This window comes from Enoplosus armatus, chromosome 17 (assembly GCF_043641665.1).
Source record: "Enoplosus armatus isolate fEnoArm2 chromosome 17, fEnoArm2.hap1, whole genome shotgun sequence".
NCBI lineage: Eukaryota > Metazoa > Chordata > Actinopteri > Centrarchiformes > Enoplosidae > Enoplosus > Enoplosus armatus.
The window spans coordinates 1,263,592-1,282,509 of record NC_092196.1 but is presented as its reverse complement, the minus strand read 5'-3'; the positions used below and the strand labels follow the sequence as shown (position 1 = coordinate 1,282,509).

The following is an 18,918-nucleotide window of genomic DNA, read 5'->3' as shown; positions in this document are numbered from 1 at the left end:
TGGCCGCCACGCCACGGCAAACATTGCTCCTCGAAAGCTCGAAGCTTTTATCAGCTTTTCATCCTGAAGGTCTTTAGGTTGCACTGTCCAAATTTAAAAGATAATCCAATTAAATAAAAAGAGGTGTTTATTGAAATATGGAGCCTGTAAGGGGCAGTAAGCGCACAGTAAATTCATCTGGGCTGACTTCCTGTTGGGTTTAGGGTATTGCTCCGCCGTTTTTAAAAGTCTCGTCATGGCACACGTGCCTACCAAATTTCGTACACCTCGGTGAAACGTTCGGCGAGGGGTGCTCCGTTAAGATGTTGTAGGGGGGCCGCTATAGAGCCATTTTGCCACACCCATTAGTGATGGGTCATGCGCACAAGCATCGGCTCTGAGAGCCAGCTCTTCGTAGTGAATCAGAAGAGGCTCCCAGTTTTTTTCCATTCGCTGCTTAGGTTTCACTTTCAGTGCTCGGTCCCAGCTCTGGTTACGACAGAGCTTTGTTATGATTGGCCAGCATGGCGACCAGCATGCGGCATTCACGTGAGAATTAAGGATGTGTAAACAGAGAGGGGGGCGGGGCAGACACTCCACTTGACTCCACTGCAAGTGAAGAGAGAGACAGAGCGGTGAGGACTGAGGAGCGTGTGTGCGTCTTGCATTGTCGTGTAGTTTAACTATGAGTGACACTAGAAAGCGACGCAGCATCTGGCTGCAGTTTAAAGATATTGGGAACAACAGGGCAGATACTCACGGAGAGGCGAAATCGTATCAGCCCATCCAAGCTGAGGCATCTGATCTTCCTGAATGCCAACCTGCCCTGAGGACTAATGCTGTTTGCTGGAGTTTGGTTCTGGTTTTGGTTCTGTTCTGTGGATTTGTTTGAAGTTTATTGTTAATTTGTGCAATAAAAAAGTTTAATTGAAATAAACAAATGTATGAGTGGTTTTGTCACAGAATAAATGCACAGAATTAGGCAATTATAAGGTCTCTCATAAAAACACTGAAAGCAAAAGGGTTTTCAACACATAAACCATGATTTTTTTTGCAAAGTTAAGGTAAAATATAGGTTACAAAAGATCCTAAATAAAGAGCCGTTCGGGAGTCCCTTCTTTGGGAGCCGAGTCAAAAGAGCCGGCTCTCGGAAAAGAGCCGAACTTCCCGTCACTAACACCCATGCCACCCATTTTTTTCACCACTTCTGATGGTAAATGGTAAATGATCTCACTTATATAGCGCTTTTCAACCTTCACGGTTCCCAAAGCGCTTTACAGCTAAGTCTCTTTCACCCATTCACTCACCAATGGCGACCGAGCTGCCATGCAAGGTGCTGGTCTCCATCGGGAGCACCTTAGGGTTCAGTCTCTTAAGTGGGAACAGACGTGTGTGTGTGTGTGTGTGTGTTCATCTGAACTGTAAGTGCAAGATTCAGGGGTCCATGCGAGTGTGTGTGTGTGTGTGTATTTACTACTTGAGCTGTGCAGTCGCCCATGCAGTCTACAGTCATGGAAAAAATTATTAGACCACCCTTGTTTTCTTCAATTTCTTGTTCATTTTAATGCCTGGTACCACTAAAGGTACATTTGTTTGGACAAATATAATGATAACAACAAAAATAGCTCATAAGAGTTTAATTTAAGAGCTGATATCTAGCCATTTTCCATGGTTTTCTTGATAATAACCAAAATCACTTAAGTTCTTACATCAATAGCTATGGCATTGTACTGCCAAAAACAGTGCTTTTAGGCATTCCATGTTTTCTTTTCTGTCTGTTTTAGTCACATGATACACACAGGATTTAGTACTTGATTGCATAACCATTGTTTTTGATGACTGCAGCCATGCGTCTTGGCATGCTCTCCACCAGCTTCTGACATTGTTCTGCTGTCACAGCAGCCCATTCCTGTTGCACAAATTCAAACAAATTTGCTTTGTTTTTGGGCTTGTGGTTCTCCATTTTGAGTTTGATGATTTTCCACAGGTTTTCCATTGGATTTAGATCTGGTGATTGAGCAGGCCAAGGCATGGTTCGAATGTTCTGGTTCTCCATCCAGGCTTTAACTGACCTTGCCGTGTGGCAAGGGGCATTGTCTTGTTGGAAAATCCAGTCATTCGAGGCAGGAAAGAGTTTTCCAGCTGATGGAAGAAGACTGTTTTCAAGAGTAGCCCTGTACATGGCCTGGTTCATTCGCCCTTCACACAATTGCATTTGCCCTGTTCCACCCATACTGAAACAACCCCAGATCATCACTGATCCACCCCCATGTTTTACTGTAGGGGCAAGACAGTCTGGTTTGTAGGCTTCTCCAGGCTTCCTCCTAACCAGTAAGTTGGCTGGAGTAGGCATCAACTCAAAATTGGATTCATCACTGAAGAGAACCTTAGCCCAATCATCAACAGTCCAATCCTTGTGATCCCTAGCAAAGAGTAACCGGGCCTTCCTCTGCCTTTCGTTGATGAAGGGCTTCTTCCGTGCCCTGTGTGACTTCAGACCAGCTTCAAGAAGTCGGTTTCGAACTGTCCTTGCCGAACAAGTCACATTTCTCGACAGTGCCCACTCATTTTTAAGGTCCCTGGAGGTCTGACGACGATTCCTGACACAGGAACGGATGAGTGGGGTAGAAAGACGTTTCCTGCCTCAACCAGCTAGCAATTTGGTAGTACCATGTTCGGCTTGTTTTTTCTTGGTGTAGTGAACGGCTGTCTTGGAGATCTTCAGTTTTTTGGCTGCCTGTCTCTCACTCATGTCAATTTCCAGCAGTGCCAAGATGGCTGCCTTTGTGGCTTCACATAATTCTTTTGTTTTAGGCATTATGTGAGAGCTGACAACTTCTGAGTTGTGCTACGGCTTGAATGTAAGCAGGAAACCACTCCAGGCCTTTGCATGTGCAGTGCTGCTTATGACATGAAATGGCCTCTTATATACCCTGGGAATACAATTAAGCTTAAGCATGTCAAATAGGACATAAAGTATTATGTAATCAGCTCCATTTGTTGTCGTGTTCATTGTATTCTTCAGGTAATATACCTTTAGTGGTACCAGGCATTAAAATGAACAAGAAATTGAAGAAAACAAGGGTGGTCTAATAATTTTTTCCATGACTGTATAAACATTCTCAAATGTGTGTGTGTGTGAGAGAGAGAGAGAGAGAGAGAGAGAGTTAGCAGCCCTCTTCTTCCTCTCAGCATTCTTTTAAATAGTCATGACTGCTGATCTTTTCAGCAAACAATGAGCAATTGCAGAATTCTGGATCAGATGTGCGTCTCCCTAACCAACAACAGTGTTGATCAGTCCACAGTCTGATAAACTATGTTTCCCTGATCCAGTGTATTTAAACAAGTACGGACAAAAGAATGTGCGCGGGTCATTGTCCTGTCTTCTCGTCTGACTCCGACCTCAGCGCGCTCAAGGGAAGACAACATGTGTAAAGCAGAAGTTTTGAGACATTGTCTCACCCTAACCACCTCGTGTGACTGTCTCTAATGAGGAACTCAGTGTTCTTTCCCACATTACACCCTGTCCTTGGTGCATCCTGCTCTCATCCTACGCGCAATAACATATTTTGTCCTTAATTCGAGCAAGCATTTGATTCTTAACCGAATATCCTGTGAACACAATCTCAAATCATCCAACAGCTTGAGCCTTATGGACTTGCACTATAACACTAGCAATAGTACACAACAGCCACAAAAAGTCGTGTTTGTTCAAAGGGGCGCGCCTCTCCTTTCCCAAAAAAAAAAAGAAAAAAAAAGAAAGCGTCTGACTGCGCCCGCTCCAAAGCCAGAGCTCACTCCCCGGCCTCCCTTTCTCCAAACCCGCGCGTAATGGTAGAGCGGAAGATGAACTCTCTCGCGAAATGGGCGCTCATCCTCTTTGTCCTCGCCTCCATCGTCCTCAACATCGCCCTGATCGGCATCCACTCCGGCAGGGCTCCCAAATGCTCCGCACAGCGCGTCCACCCGCCGCGGGGCGAGCACGACGAGCGCGGCCTCGTGTTCGCCGACCTGACCCGGGAGGAGTACGCGCAGGTCCAGCTGTTCATGCTCCGGCAGAAGGGCTTGGACATATCCACCAACCAGATCACCAAGCCGTCGGAGAACTACTTGTTTCTGATAGACCTTTCTCTGCCAAAGAAAGCGGACGCGCTGGCTTACTTGGACGGGAAGGGCGCCAAGCCGGCGAGAGAGGCGACGGTGGTGGTCTTCTACGGCGCCCGAGGCCACATTAAGGAGTACGTGGTGGGGCCACTTCCCACGCCGACGTACTTGAGAGATGTCACCGATGAGAGGTACAAGATGGAGCTGCCGATCACCGCGCGCACGGTCACCATCGGGGAGTACGCCTTGCTTTTCCAGTTCTTCGCGGAGCAGGTCTTCTCCAAGCTGGGGAAGCTCCTGAAAGAGAGCTTCGACGTGGGCCCGGACAAGAAGCTGGAGGCGTTCGAGCACTTGCCCCGCGGAGTCCGGTCCGGGGACAGAAAGACGTGGGTGTCTTTCTTCAGGGATATGAGCGGCATGTACGTCCACCCGGTGGGCTTCGAGGTGCTGGTGAACCACGAGAGCGTAAACGCGCTGGACTGGAAAGTGGAGCGCGTCTTTTATAACGGCCAGTACTTCGACACCGTGGAAGACCTCCGGGAGAAATACGCCGCGGGGTCCGTTAAGAAAATCGTCTACAAGGAGTCGCCCGACTATGGGTCCCTGAAACCCCGGCGCGGACCCCTGCAGCTCGGCCCGCTGCAGTTTTACGCAGAGGGGAAGCGCTACAGCGTCAGCAACAACCACGTCCTGTACATGGACTGGAGCTTTGCCTTCGGGCTCAGCGCGCTCACGGGCATGAGGGTGTTCGATGTGCGCTTCAAGGGCGAGAGGATCGCCTACGAGCTGAGCGTGCAGGAGGCCATGTCGGTGTACGGTTCGGTGACTCCCGGGATGATGCTGACCAAGTTTTTGGACTCGAGCATCGGGATAGGGCGCTTCGCGCACGAACTGGTCCGTGGCGTGGATTGCCCCCACGAAGCCACCTACGTGGACACGTACCGCTACATCGACGTCCCGGCCCCGGTCAGATTCAGGAACTCCATCTGCGTCTTTGAGCACAACATGGGCCAGCCCCTGCGGAGGCACTTCGCCGACTTCTTCCACGGGGGGATGGTGAACAGCGCCCTGGTGTTCCGGACGATCACGGCGATAGGGAACTATGATTACATGTGGGACTTCATCTTCTACCAGAGCGGATCCGTGGAAGCTAAGGTGCACGCCACCGGCTACATCTTCACCTCTTACCTGGTGGACGGCGGTCTGAGGCACGGACACCAGGTGGCGGAGAAGGTGCTGGGGAACATCCACACCCACTTCATCAACTTCAAGGTGGATCTGGACGTGCTGGGTGAGTGGCAGTGCTGCGTTTAAAGCTGTTCATCTATGCAGGGAATCACTAGATCTGTTTAGTTGTGAAAAAAACAAAATGCCTCCATCCGGACCATGTCATGAGCAGGGACCCCATACCCCCCCCCCCCCCAAAAATACCCTACCAATATGGTAGTTTTGCAACAATGCACACATATTGTTTGGAATATATATCAGGTGTCTTTTGGTAACTGAAAATGGGCCCATTTCATTCAGCCAAGTGATGCGTTTGATGTCCAGGCTCCTCTTTTTAAAAAGGAATGGGGATTGGCCATTATCAGTCACAGGAGTTGGCTGTGCGTCCATTGTGGTTTTGCTTTGAATTCTCTGCGGGTTTATCATCCAAGAGAAACCCCTTTCACAGCACGCGCTCATTTGGTCTAATGATTAGCACAGCTCTAAATTCATTTCAAAATGCAGCAAGTATTTTGACAAACAATGTTCTTTTCACCGTTTCCTCTGCAGGAGTGAAGAACGTTTTCCAGACCAAGGACATGGAATATGTCAACGTGTCGCTGCCGTGGATGCCCGATCGCTACGCCATGGTCCCTCAGCTGGTGGAGAAGCAACTCAAAACGGAACAGGTCCGCCTTCGTCCTCCTGCCACTTCCTTTTTAAATATGAGGTTTCATCAGAATCAGAATCAGAATCAGAAACTGTTTATTGCCAAGTAACATACATTACAAGGAATTTGCTGTGGTCTGAAGGTGCTATTGTTTTGATAACAAATAAGTAGAATATAAAAGCTAAAATACAATAAGAATAAAAATAAAAATAAGATAAGATAAACAACAACAGTGCAGTGACCAGAATAAAGTAAAGTGTCCAGTAGGGGGTGAGTGCGTTAATGTAACGCAGGGGGGACAGGGGTGATGTACGTTAATATAACGTATAGCTTGTGTTTGTGTTCTGGGGGGGGGGTCAGTGAGAGTTTGTCAGGTTGACTGCAGAGGGGAAGAAACTGTTTTTGTGGCGGGAGGTTTTGGTCCTGATGGACCGCAGCCTCCTGCCAAAGGGGAGGGGGTGAAACAGATGGTGTCCGGGGTGGGAGGGGTCGGCAGCGATCTTCCCTGCTCTCCTCAGGGTCCTGGAGGAGTACAGGTCCTGGAGAGATGGGAGGTTGCAGCCGATCACCCTCTCTGCAGAGCGGATGATACGCTGCAGTCTGCATCTGTCCTTGGTGGAGGCAGCAGCGTACCAGACGGTGATGGAGGAGGTGAGGATGGACTCTATGATGGTGTAGAAGTGAACCAGCATTTTTTGTGGCAGGTTAAACTTCCTCAGCTGCCTCAGGAAGTACATCCTCTGTTGGGCTTTCTTGATGAGATCCTGGCTGATGATGGAGCCCAGGAAACGGAAGGACTCCACAGTGTCCACTGGAGAGTCACACAGGGTGATGGGGGCGGGTGGGGCTGCGCTCTTCCTAAAGTCAACAACCATCTCCACTGTCTTTGAAGCGTTAAGCTCCAGGTTGTTGCTGTTGCACCAGGTCACCAGGTGGTCAATCTCCCACCTGTAGGCAGATTCATCATCTCCAGAGATGAGTCCGATGAGGGTGGTGTCGTCCGCGAACTTCAGGAGCTTGACAGACTGGTGACTGGAGGTGCAGCTGTTGGTGTAGAGGGAGAAGAGTAGAGGAGAAAGAACGCAGCCTTGAGGGGAGCCGGTGCTGATCGTCCGCGAGTCTGAGACGTGTTTCCCCAGCTTCACGTGCTGCTTCCTGTCAGACAGGAAATCTGTGATCCACCTGCAGGGGGGGTCAGGCACGTTAAGCTGGGAGAGCTTGTCCTGAAGAAGAGCCGGGACGATCGTGTTGAAGGCAGAGCTGAAGTCCACAAACAGGATCCTGGCATAGGATCCTGCCGAGTCCAGGTGCTGGAGGATTTAACAACATTTACAGGAGAGGACAGGAACGAGTATGAAGCCAAATAGTAGTTAACTGACCATTAAAAAAACAAAAAAAAAACATTAAAAAATGGCTGAATACAGGTTTATTTATCCAGGGATTGTAAAAGTAGCAAAGTGTCAAGTCAATTTTCGTTTGTATGGTTTGCAGCTGCGTTGTTGCTCCTCTAGCCCGGATAACAAGGTGCTATGTGGCCGCTCAAGTTTGGTCCAGAAGTGGTGAAGATCCTGCTGTGTATCGCATTGTTGCAGTCTGACCTCTGTGCTCGTAGTTTGAAATGTGCTCATTTTACAAAATTGAACTAGACAGGATGTGATGCCGCTAATAGAATGTCCACTTGTCAGGTTGATGGCATGCAAGAATTGAGCCCAACAGTAACTAAAGTTCAACATGTCTTCTTAAGTAAGGACGAAAATGAGTAATCGCAAGTGCTTTACTTTTACTGTAATTGAGCAGCTTTTTTTGTGTATTTGTATTTTTCAAAGTGAGCAATTTTACTTTTACTGTCGTACGTTTTTACTTCAAGGTTTTATATATATGAGATTTTGAACATTATTATGGCGGCAAACGGCTATTTGCTATGTAAAGGTAAAATGGAGTAATGGCGCCCTGAGCAGTGAATGAAGTCCCGCTCTGAAGACGCCCATGTTGCTCCGGTTGATAATCGCAACCAATCCATGAAACAAAACACAGTAAAGTGTTATAATATCTCTTATACAGCGTTAATATGTGTAATGTTCAGGGGCGGCCGGCCAATCGAGGGCGACAGGGCGCCGCCCTCCTAAGAAAAAAGATAATCTGATAATGATGATAAGTATAATTTATTATTATCATCATTATTTTATTAAGCAATTTATAACAACATTTTCAAGATAGTTTGTCCTGCTTCTGACTATCATAATCCAAGGCGTCATGTCGTGTTCCATAGAGTACCGACCCTTCGGGGCGATTTCAGTCTGGTTGAAAAATCACCCAGATCGCTTTTTTCCCGAACTGCAGGCACTGCGATGCAATCTGTATGGGTTCCGGGTGGGCTTGCACTAACGTGTTTTTCGTCATACGTAACCTGGGTAACCAGTCGTAATTGTGGAAACAACATAGAGAGACAAAAGTAAGATGTGTTGTAATTTATTGCTCAGTGCGTTTACAAAACACGTTGGTAGCTATTTCCACTAAAATATTGCTTCACGGTCAGAATCTCATTTTTTCCCGATTATTCCGACACCACGCGATGTGGCGCCACTTGCGCCGGCGGTCACGTTCCCCATCAACGTGGCTAACGCCTCGATCTTGTCACTGAGAGAAATACCTTTCAGTCATCGTAGTAATCAGGATAAATTGGCAACTAAAGAATTAGGACCACCCAGACCAAATTTAAACATCAAACAAGTCTCTACAAAGGGGGGGATCATATAATCAGGGATTTTCCCGGAGCTGGTATGAGTGGAAAAAGTGGCTAGCAGGATGCGACGTAGCTAACGCTTTATTCTGCTTCCCCTGCATTCTGTTTCATCCTGGTGGCAGCTACGGGTGTCACCGACATGCATCGTCTTTCGGAGAAGGTGAAAAAGCATGAAACGTCGAAGATGCGTATGGACAGTTGCCTGAAACTTTCGGCTCTCGGGAGGGTCAACATTGCCACACAGTTGGACCAGAGCTACAGGATAGCTGTGCGTTGCCACAATGACGAGGTGAGCAAGAACCGCCACATTCTAGCCCGTCTTATCGACTGTGGGAAGTTTTGTGGAGTGTTTGAGTTAGCCTTGCGAGGCAAAGATGAAAAGGAGGGGCTCCAGCAACCCTGGGATTTTTCGTGGACTGGCCGACTTGGTGGCGTCGCTAGACGAGGCGTTTGAGGAGCACTTGAAAAGTGCCACAGTCTTCAAGGGCACGTCAAAGACTGTACAAAATGAGCTGCTGGATTGCATGCTAACTGTCGTCAGGGAACGTATCGCAGAGGAGGTGAATTCGTAGCAATCCAAGCAGATGAGACCACGGACGTTTCTACACAGACACAGTTGGTGCTTGTGTTGAGATACATGGACGGGAACCATGCCGTGCGTTTCAAGAACGTTTCTTTGAATTTGTCCCTATCTTGGACGCAACAGCCGACTCGATCGCCAGCGCGACTGGACAATCTCTTCACTAATGACGACAAAGGTAAACTCATCGCAGTATTCCGCCACATCTATCTGGACCCATCATACGCTCAAGGACAAAGAAAAAGTTTGCATAATTAAATCACAAACTTTGGGACTTTGAGACAGCTTTTACTTAAGAGACATAATTTGGTCACATTCATGTTAATTGCACGTCAACACCAGTAGAATTGTATATGTCGATATATATATATACAGGTCTGCAACACAATCCTGGCCCACTCCGAAGAAAGTTTCTCCTTTACCAACCACCTTGTGAGTGCCACGCTGCTACAAGGAGAGATGTTTGAACAGCACTGCCATACATTCCCCGTTGAGGCTCTGAACACCACCGTCAGGTCATACCCCATTCTGAATAAGGCGAAGCTCAAGACTGAACTGTCCCTTACCTACGAGAGTCCTGAATTCAAGGGCCGCTGTGGTGCACTGGCGCTGCACCAGGTTCTACAGAGGTACAACCTCCAGGAGACTTTCCCTGAGACTTTGGCTCTGTTGAACATCCTCATAACCACTCCCATGACAACGGCTAGAGCTGAGAGGTGTCTCTCAACCTGAAAGAGAATCAAGACATTTCTGCGTAACGCAATGGGACGGGAACGTCTGAATGCACTGGCCATGCTTTCCATGGAGAGGGAACTAGTCGGGAACATGCCTGATTTTAATGAGAGGGTAATTGATCACTTTGCCACAAAATTTCAGTACAAGTGAGTAATGTAATTTAAATAGTGAGTTATGTGATTGCGCTTGTTGTATCTCCCAATAGTTGAATTGTAAATAGTTGTATTTATTGCATACTATCAGCCCCAGTGCCACTGTTCTTTATTCTGCTAGTAATAGTTGCCTTTACATCCAAAGGTGTCTTGATGTTATTTTTGATTGTCTGTTGATGATCACTGTGGAATGTTCATTAATTGTAGAGACATTGACAATCCAGGATGTCAATCCACAAATACTGTACAGTATGTAGCCTGAGAGACAATCCTTGTCTTATGTATGTTGCCATCTAATGGTTACTATGTGATGTGCACTGTATTTATTTGTTTAATCAGAGCACTCTGATGAAGACTGAATCTGATTATTGTGAGAATGAAGGATGTCAATTTTATTTGATTAATGGTAAAGCAGGTTCCTCTTCACATTCAAAGGTATTTGCGAGGGCAAACTGATGGATGACAATTTATCTGTTGATGATCACAGTGGGTTGTTCAGTCATTGTAGACCTAAAATAATTTTATTCCAAACATTTACGATGAACAAATGGGCAAAAAACTAATTGGACAATGCAGTGTCAAGTTAGCTACCAGACTTAGGTTAATTTACCCAGTGAATAGGCCACCTTAGCCACAACAATTGCCCCCCCTGAGAGATTTGGCAGGAGCCTCTGCCCCAAGTAGCCAAAATATCAATGAATACTGCTTTAAGCAACAACCTACATTAGCTTTCCTGTGAATGTCTCTTTCGTTCATAACACAAACAAGGGCACATCTTGTCCTGCATCTTAGCTTGCTGAATGGGCGACCAAACAAACATCTACCAGGGGAAATCTCACCACCTATTTATCACTTATTGCTGGCAAACCATGATATACTCATACGTACCAAAATTAACCATTTCTTAATCCACCAGTGTTGCAGCCACCAAAAGTAACTCTTTGAACCTTGACTGTGGGACTAATGCCTACTGTGACGCTTCCACAGGAGGCTGCTCTGCGTTACACCGCCAAGACTCCTCGCTACCTCCACATAGCCAGCAACAAGACCAACCGCTGGGGTCACCAGCGCTCCTACAGGCTGCAGGTGTTCAGCTTCACTGGGGACCACCTTCCTGAGAGCCAGGCCGAGGAGAGGGCCATGTCCTGGGCCAGGTGAGACTGGACAGCTGCGAAGTCAAAAAACAGATTCTCATAAGTTAATAATTGCGAACACTTCTTTTCCCTTGATGATCAAAAGTTGTGTTAGACTAGATGTGTTTTACAGATGCCCTTAGAACTAAGAATATAACCTCCAGCAGGCTCAATTTAAACTTCGGGTTATTGTTTTTTATAAATAATTCTAGTAAAAATCACAGTTAGTACTTGTTATGTAGCATGGAAAGAGGATGAGACCCCACGCGGACAGGAAAGTCCTGGAGTCAGACTGTCTTTGTATTTCTGTGTGAATTGTGATTTTTCTCCAGTCAAAGTACTTTGGAGAAAGGAAGATACATACGCTGTCCGATGGCAGAATACATGTCTTAATTTTCATAATGCTTCATTTTTGGACCACTTTCAGTTTCTATTTATATGCGGTCACGGGGCCAGTTTGTACAAAACATAGCATTACATGTCACCCATATGCAGACGACACACTGCTGTATGTCATCCTAAGACCTGGTGACACCACATATATATCTTGCAATTTGGGAGTGATTTTTATTAACTGTAACCATGATCTTCCCCTAACCCTTATCTATACTGTATTTGACATGCATAGATATTGAAAAAAGAGATTTTATAAATGTTGACCTTTGACGTAAGAAATGATGACGTAATTTGGGGTTTTGCATAATTGTTCAATAGGAAAGTTTGCGTCTTGTGATAGGGTTGAAGCCACAATGCAGCCTGAGACCTTCAGGCATGATTCTTCTGGCCATTCAAAGCCGTCTCTCTGTGCCCCTCTTCTGTCTGTCTCCAGGTATAAGGTTGCCATCACCAAGCATAAGGACTTAGAGCAGACCAGCAGCAGTTTGTACAATCAAAACAACATGTGGACTCCAGCCGTCGACTTCAGCAAGTCCATTGAAGACAACGAAAGCATCGAAGACGAGGCATGTAAAAATAATAATATAATACGACCACATATGAAAACTTCAAATTTGATAACTTAGCTGAAGGAATTTGCATGATATGTATGAAAATGTGCCTGCAGGACCTGGTTGCCTGGGTGACCACCGGTTTCCTCCACATCCCTCACTCCGAGGACATCCCCAACACGGTAACCGTGGGCAACGGGGGTGGGGTCCTTCTGCGGCCCCACAACTACTTTGACGAGGACCCGTCCATCCACTCTGCTGATGGGGTGTACATTAGCCCGGGTGCAGAGGACAGCTGTGAAAACAACAGGATGGCCTGCCTTGCTCAAGAGACCTTTACCCCTTGCCTTGAACCCTTCACCTACCACGGCTTCGATGGAGTCTTGAAGTTTGAGAATGGGGTCTGATTTATTGTGCACTGCCAGATAATGTCTGATGAACTCAGACATGTGGCCTTATTTACCGATCTATCAAGAAGCTTATGTCAATGCTAACATGTTTATAGAAGCAACTTGGGATATTGAATGATTTGTGCAACAGCTGCACCAAGAAAGGAATTGAGTGATTGATATGTTAATTACTTTTGTTTCTGAGAGTGCGATGAGGAGATTGATACCACTCTCATATCTGTGCATTAAGTACAGAGCTAGAGTCTGGTTAGCCTAGCTTAGCATATTAAACAAATAATCAATAAATTATTATGGGATTTTAAATCTTGCCGGGGCGCTTCCATTTTACCCGACGCAGCTTTTCTAGTCTTTGCGGCGCTGGTTTAGCGGCTCAGGAAACTCACAGACCAATCGCATGCGAGTTACGCCAGCCCACGTGACGCTACTCAGCCAATCAAATCTGTGCATTCCAGGCGATAAACACTGCGACTCTGAATACAGACAGACGAGAGAGAGGTGAGAGGCGAGTGACCGATGATGAGACGAGAGAACGACACAGGGAGAGAGACTGTTGAGTCAAGATGTGAAACGGTTAAAGAAAAAGGGAAACTCAAGCTGCTGCTACACTTTATTTTGTTTTTCTAAAATTAAGCACTTTATTTTAAGATGCACACTTTTTCAAAAGCTATTTTATTTATTTTCTCTATTTTATTTTGAAATGCAGCCCTTCTTTTACTTCATGAGAGGACATTATACACATCTACAGTATTATATATCTGTAGAGTTCAATGTTAAGTGACAATAAATATTGTCAGAATGTTTTTGAATTGTACTTTCTTTATTTGATTTGACAGTCACTTGTTGATGACATGCAGACGTTGATACAACTACTGGGCCACTTCAATATATAATCACACTGAATCACAACGCAGGTTAGACGTTATGATGTTCCGGACCTTTGCTTGAGGACATTTTCGAACTTTAGTTGAATACCCCCTGGTGTAAATGATACAGTTATAATCTGGAAATTAAAATCCAAACAAATTACAATTCAAAAATTCTGCATTCAGTTCTTTCACTGTGTTTGCACTGTGTTTATTGGATGGATTGATGCAAGATTTTGTACAGACATTCAGGGTTCCCAGAGGATGTACCCTAATAAATAATACAATGGCGATCCTCTGACTATTCATCTAGCACCATCATCAGGTCAACATTTCATTTTGTCCAATACTTTGGTTCATGATTAAATACCTGCAAAACTAATGACATTTCCACCACCCTCAGCTGTACTTTGTGTTTAGGGCTAATTAGGAAATGTTAGCATCCATGGCAGCTCGGGTCGCCGTGTGTGAATTGGTGAATGAGACCAGATCTGTGCAGCGCTTTGGGTGCTGTTACGGGTTGAAGAGCGCCATATAGGCTCTTCAAGAGACAAAACCCCCGGAAAGCTGCTGGACCAGACTCCATCTCTCCGTCCTGCCTGAAGCGCTGCGCCGATCAGCTGTCTCCCGTGTTCACGGACATCTTCAACACCTCACTGGAGACAGCCTGCTTCAAGGCCTCCACCATCATCCCCGTCCCCAAAAAACCAGGGCCCACAGGATTAAATGACTACAGACCCGTCGCCCTGACCTCTGTGGTCATGAAATCAAAAAACGAAAAACGCCTGGTCCTGTCCCACCTCAAATCCATCACCGACCCTCTGCTGGACCCCCTGCAGTTCACCTACAGAGCCAACAGGTCTGTAGACGACGCCGTCAACTTGGCCCTACACTTCACCCTCCAGCACCTGGACTCCGCAGGATCCTACGCCAGGATCCTGTTTGTGGACTTCAGCTCTGCCTTCAACACGATCGTCCCGGCTCTTCTTCAGGACAAGCTCTCCCAGCTGAACGTGCCTGACCCCCCCTGCAGGTGGATCACAGATTTCCTGTCTGACAGGAAGCAGCACGTGAAGCTGGGGAAACACGTCTCAGACTCGCGGACGATCAGCACCTTCTCCCCTCAAGGCTGTGTTCTTTCTCCTCTACTCTTCTCCGTGTACACCAACAGCTGCACCTCCAGTCACCAGTCCGTAAAGCTCCTGAAGTTCGCGGACGACACCACCCTCATCGGACTCATCTCTGGAGAGGATGAGTCTGCCTACAGGTGGGAGATTGACCATCTGGTGACCTGGTGCAACAGCAACAACCTGGAGCTTAACGCTTCAAAGACAGTGGAGATGGTTGTAGACTTCAGGAAGAGCGCAGTGATACCAGTGTAATGAGATCGATACTTTAGTTTCAGTTTCTCTCCTGTATGCACCGATGCGGTTTCATCAAAGAGATGAAAGATGTTGTACCGTCACGTGACTCAGCGGCGCCAGGCAAACAAGTCATGCGAAAGAAAACACAGAGCTACAGAAACGGAGAGAGGAGGAGAGAAATCCACCACCCCCTGGCCCCGACAGACCCAGACCCCCGACCCAGAGGCAGAGGTCATTGGCAGAGGCCTTTCAGTCTGGCAGACAACATCCAGGTAGATAATAGTGGCGAAAGAAATATTTTAGTCATCTTCGGCATTAGTCAATTCAGTGCAACTGGCCATTTGATCCTCAAAAAGTATGAATTATGCTAAGATCTTGATATAATACATTTATCCCATTGAAACGTGTTATTCAAATGAATATTTACTGGAACTGAAACAAATATCAGTCTCATGCCACATCATAGATGAAAACTGGCAAATGCTGGCATACGTGCTAGAAACGTGCTCTGTTCCTGGACAACACACTGCAGACAATATTTGTTCACAATTAACCAGAATCGCGGAAGAATGGGGGCATAACGGAGAAGATTCTGGCTGGAGTAACCGATAATGGCGCCAACATGGTTGCTGCTGTGCGCAAAGCAGGTTGGGCACGCTACCCGTGTTTTGCACACTCTTTCAAGGCTCGCCCTGACTTGCTTGAGATTCAGCAGAAAAGCAGTGCTATCGTTGCTTTCTTTCACCAAAGCACTAAAGCTACAGACAAGCTCAAAGAAATTCAGAAGCAGCAGAAGTTCCCTGAACAAAAACTACTTCAAGCAGTTGAGACAAGGTGGAACTCTGTATTCTACATGTGGGAGAGATTGTCTGCGCAAAAAAGGAGGCGGTTACCACAGTCCTCTGCCTCCTTGGAAAGAGCTCACTTTGCTTAAGTGAGGAAGAATGGTCTGTCATCAGTCTCTCCATCGACGCACTGAGACCATTTGAGGAAGCAACCAGGGAGATATCCCCTGGTGTCACTGCTTCTCAGAACCATTGCAACGTCTGAGCGCCAAGGTAGCAAGCTAGCTGCTGAGCTGTCAGCGCAATGTCACCGTCGTTTCAGGGCTGTTGAAACGTTTTATGGTCTTGCTGTCAGCACCTTCCTGGACATTAGATTCAAAAACTTGGGATTTCGTGACTCTGCAAATGTTGAGCCTGTAAAAAGGTCGACTTGTCACCGAAATGCAGTCAGTGAGTCAGACCTCAGCACCTTCATCATCTGCATCAAGCTCAAGCTCTGCCACCAGCTCCTGCAACTACTTCAAGCTCGTCTGCAGGGGCTGCTGCATCCCCGCCTGCAGCAAAAGGTGGGATATGGACAGAATTTGACTGTCAAGTCCTTACATCTCAGCGGCATCGGACAACTGGCGCTGATGCCCTAATTGAAATGCGTAGGTACTCAGAAGAGAGGCCAATTCCTCGGGATCAGGATCCACTACTTTGGTGGAAAAACAATGCACCAACATTCCCCTCTCTGAGGAAACTTGCCAAGAAACACCTGGGAGTGGTTGCTTATTGGTTATTAAGTCACAGGCGATGTGCAATAAAAGCGAAAAATGTGAACATGATACTGTTCCTGAACAAAAACCTCGAACCAAAACCAATGTTCTGCACAGGGGGGCTTCTGGGAATATTTCGTTGAACTCAAGGCTTTGGGGGTTGTTTAGTTATTTACACTTTATTTATTGTATTTTCACTCATTGTTTTTTTTATTTTTTATTATTCTTTCAAAGCCAGAAAAGAAGTGCACTGAAGGGGAGAAATTTTGTTTTATTTTTGTATTCTATTTCCTGAACACACATTCTACTTGAAAAAAAAATTGTAATTTGTTTTAAATGTTTTATAACATTTGTTGTGGAGTGATAATTTTGTACACTTTGTTTATTTAAGAAAAAAATCCAGAAAAGAAGTGCAATGAAGGGAGAAATTTTATTTAGTTTTTGTATTGTAGCCTCTGAACACTATTTGAAAAAAAGAATTTGTTTTAATTTGATCTCGAATGATGATTTTGTCCAAATCCAGACATGACAGTGTATGGGGGGGAAATTGTTTTGTTACTGTTATTTGTTGTTGTTTTATTTGTTACTATTGTTTCTGAACAAAAACTTTTATTATGATAATAAAATATTTTCTATTTACCTATAAACTTTGCCCAAACTTTGCTTATTTTGGTCACTGCACTGTTTGTTATTTATCATATCTTATTCTTTTACCTTTATATTTTGACATGCTTGTTGTCTGTCAGATTATATGTTATATACCATCAGACCACGGCAAATTCCTTGTAATGTAGGTTACTTGGCAATAAACACTTTCTGATTCTGATATATCTGATTCATCATTGACTTGCCCCCCCCCAAATAACAGGAAAATGCATATGTTTCTGTCTATGGATCATGCTTACTGTCGTGTGTCGGTGTTGTATGTCCTAATTAGCGGTTTACGTAGCAGCAGAGGATATTTTTGCACAGATTGTAATGTTGGTACCCCAAACATGAGACTTGCACCATTTCAGTATTTTACATTATACCTAAAAATATATATAGATGGTGTCCTGAGCTTGGTTCGGTTATGCTCAAAATCAGTGCTGTTCTGTCATGTTACTTGGACATATAAGTGCCTGAGCCCTGTGTTATTTGCCAACACTCAAAATGTCTGCCTCTCTGTTGCCCCATTTGATGCAGGGCGGTAAAGCAGGTACGGCAGTGTGTTTGATCCCCATCCCTCACCAGGAACTGCTTTAACCCCTTAGACGCTTCCATACGAGGCAAACAGGCCCCGCGGCACCTCAGTGGTGTCGTGAGAAGAAGTGGAGGACATGGGGGGGGGGGGGGACTTCTAACCACTTCGAATGGCTGTTACCTATGATTTTTATTTTTTTTTGCCATATTCTTTCTGGCCATCTCCAAGGGTGTAGCGGTGCCACCGCCGGCATTTTCTGTGCACGCTGGTAGTTCCTCCACGCGTTCCTCCTTCTACTGAAGTATACGCTCCAGTCAGACGTTCCTTTTGAAAATTGTACGTTAACATTTGCAAAATGGAGTGTCAATGCACAATGTTTTGGTGGTGGTTGAGTTCATGAATTTTGAAAGACGTGTTCATTTAATGCACTTTGTGTGAAAACAATGAAAAGTGATCCACAGCTCAGTCCACACGGACTGCTGATGTGCTGAAGAGTTTGAGTGAACTCAGTATTGAGAAATGCATGTTACCGATTGTAAAAAAGAAAAACAATTGTAAATGTCATGCACTGTATGTGTGTGTGTGTGTGCAGGTGGTATCTTGTCCCTCGGGTATTGAGGGACGTGTCCACAGTGGATCTGTCTGTCTCTGTGCTGGGCCAGAAGCTCAGCATGCCTGTCTGCGTTGCGGCTACAGCATTGCAGAGGATGGCTCATCAATAGGAGTATAGGATAATACAGAATATGGAGTGTGAGAATATTGCATAATATAGAATGGAGCTCGAGAGTATAGAATAATGTAGAACAGAACTTGAAAATGTAAAATAATATTCAATAGAACTTTAGAAGACAGAATGGAACTCGAGAGGATACTATAATATAAACTTAGAACTTCGCAAATCCCTACATTTGTACAATTGTACAGTACCGGTGCTCCCGTTCAGAGGTAGAAAAGTAGCATAGATTTAGAAATAAGAGTATGGACAAAAATATAAAAATAGAAAGAAATAGAAATAGAAATTAAAAATATACACATTTACCACATTTAAGTGAAAAGTACCGAGTTAGATAAAGGAATAAAAAGGAGAAAAGTAAGAAAAAAGAAGAAAACAAACTGTAGAAACTGTAACGGGACGAATGCGCATGCGCACTGGGCGTCACGGAATAGAAGCGCGGGGGGGGGGGGCACGGATGGTCAGGTGGAGGACTCAAGTTCAGCCAGTCCTTTCTCCGGAGTGTGGAGACAGGCGACACCATGACTGGGACAGGTGGGGGGGGGGGGGTTTGTCCTGGCGGAACTGAACTTT

General features: G+C 45.7%; 1 protein-coding gene across 1 annotated transcript; it reads left to right on the top strand.

Annotated features, from left to right (window-relative positions):
- The first annotated feature begins 3,810 nt into the window (after positions 1 to 3,810).
- Positions 3,811 to 12,788, top strand: LOC139300573 (primary amine oxidase, liver isozyme-like). Its single transcript, XM_070923720.1, has 5 exons — positions 3,811 to 5,374; positions 5,860 to 5,978; positions 11,157 to 11,323; positions 12,132 to 12,264; positions 12,366 to 12,788. Exons 1-5 carry the CDS (start codon positions 3,811 to 3,813, stop codon positions 12,654 to 12,656), a joined length of 2,274 nt encoding a protein of 757 aa, XP_070779821.1. The 3' UTR covers positions 12,657 to 12,788.
- Positions 12,789 to 18,918: the final 6,130 nt, after the last annotated feature.

What these genes read in the sequence shown, in the direction of transcription:
- LOC139300573 (XM_070923720.1), top strand. Translation starts at nt 3,811, where the DNA reads ATGGTAGAGCGGAAGATGAACTCTCTCGCGAAATGGGCGCTCATCCTC. An exon ending in GGTGGATCTGGACGTGCTGG is followed by an intron (nt 5,375 to 5,859) that starts GTGAGTGGCAGT and finishes TTTCCTCTGCAG; the next exon opens with GAGTGAAGAACGTTTTCCAG. An exon ending in AGCAACTCAAAACGGAACAG is followed by an intron (nt 5,979 to 11,156) that starts GTCCGCCTTCGT and finishes ACGCTTCCACAG; the next exon opens with GAGGCTGCTCTGCGTTACAC.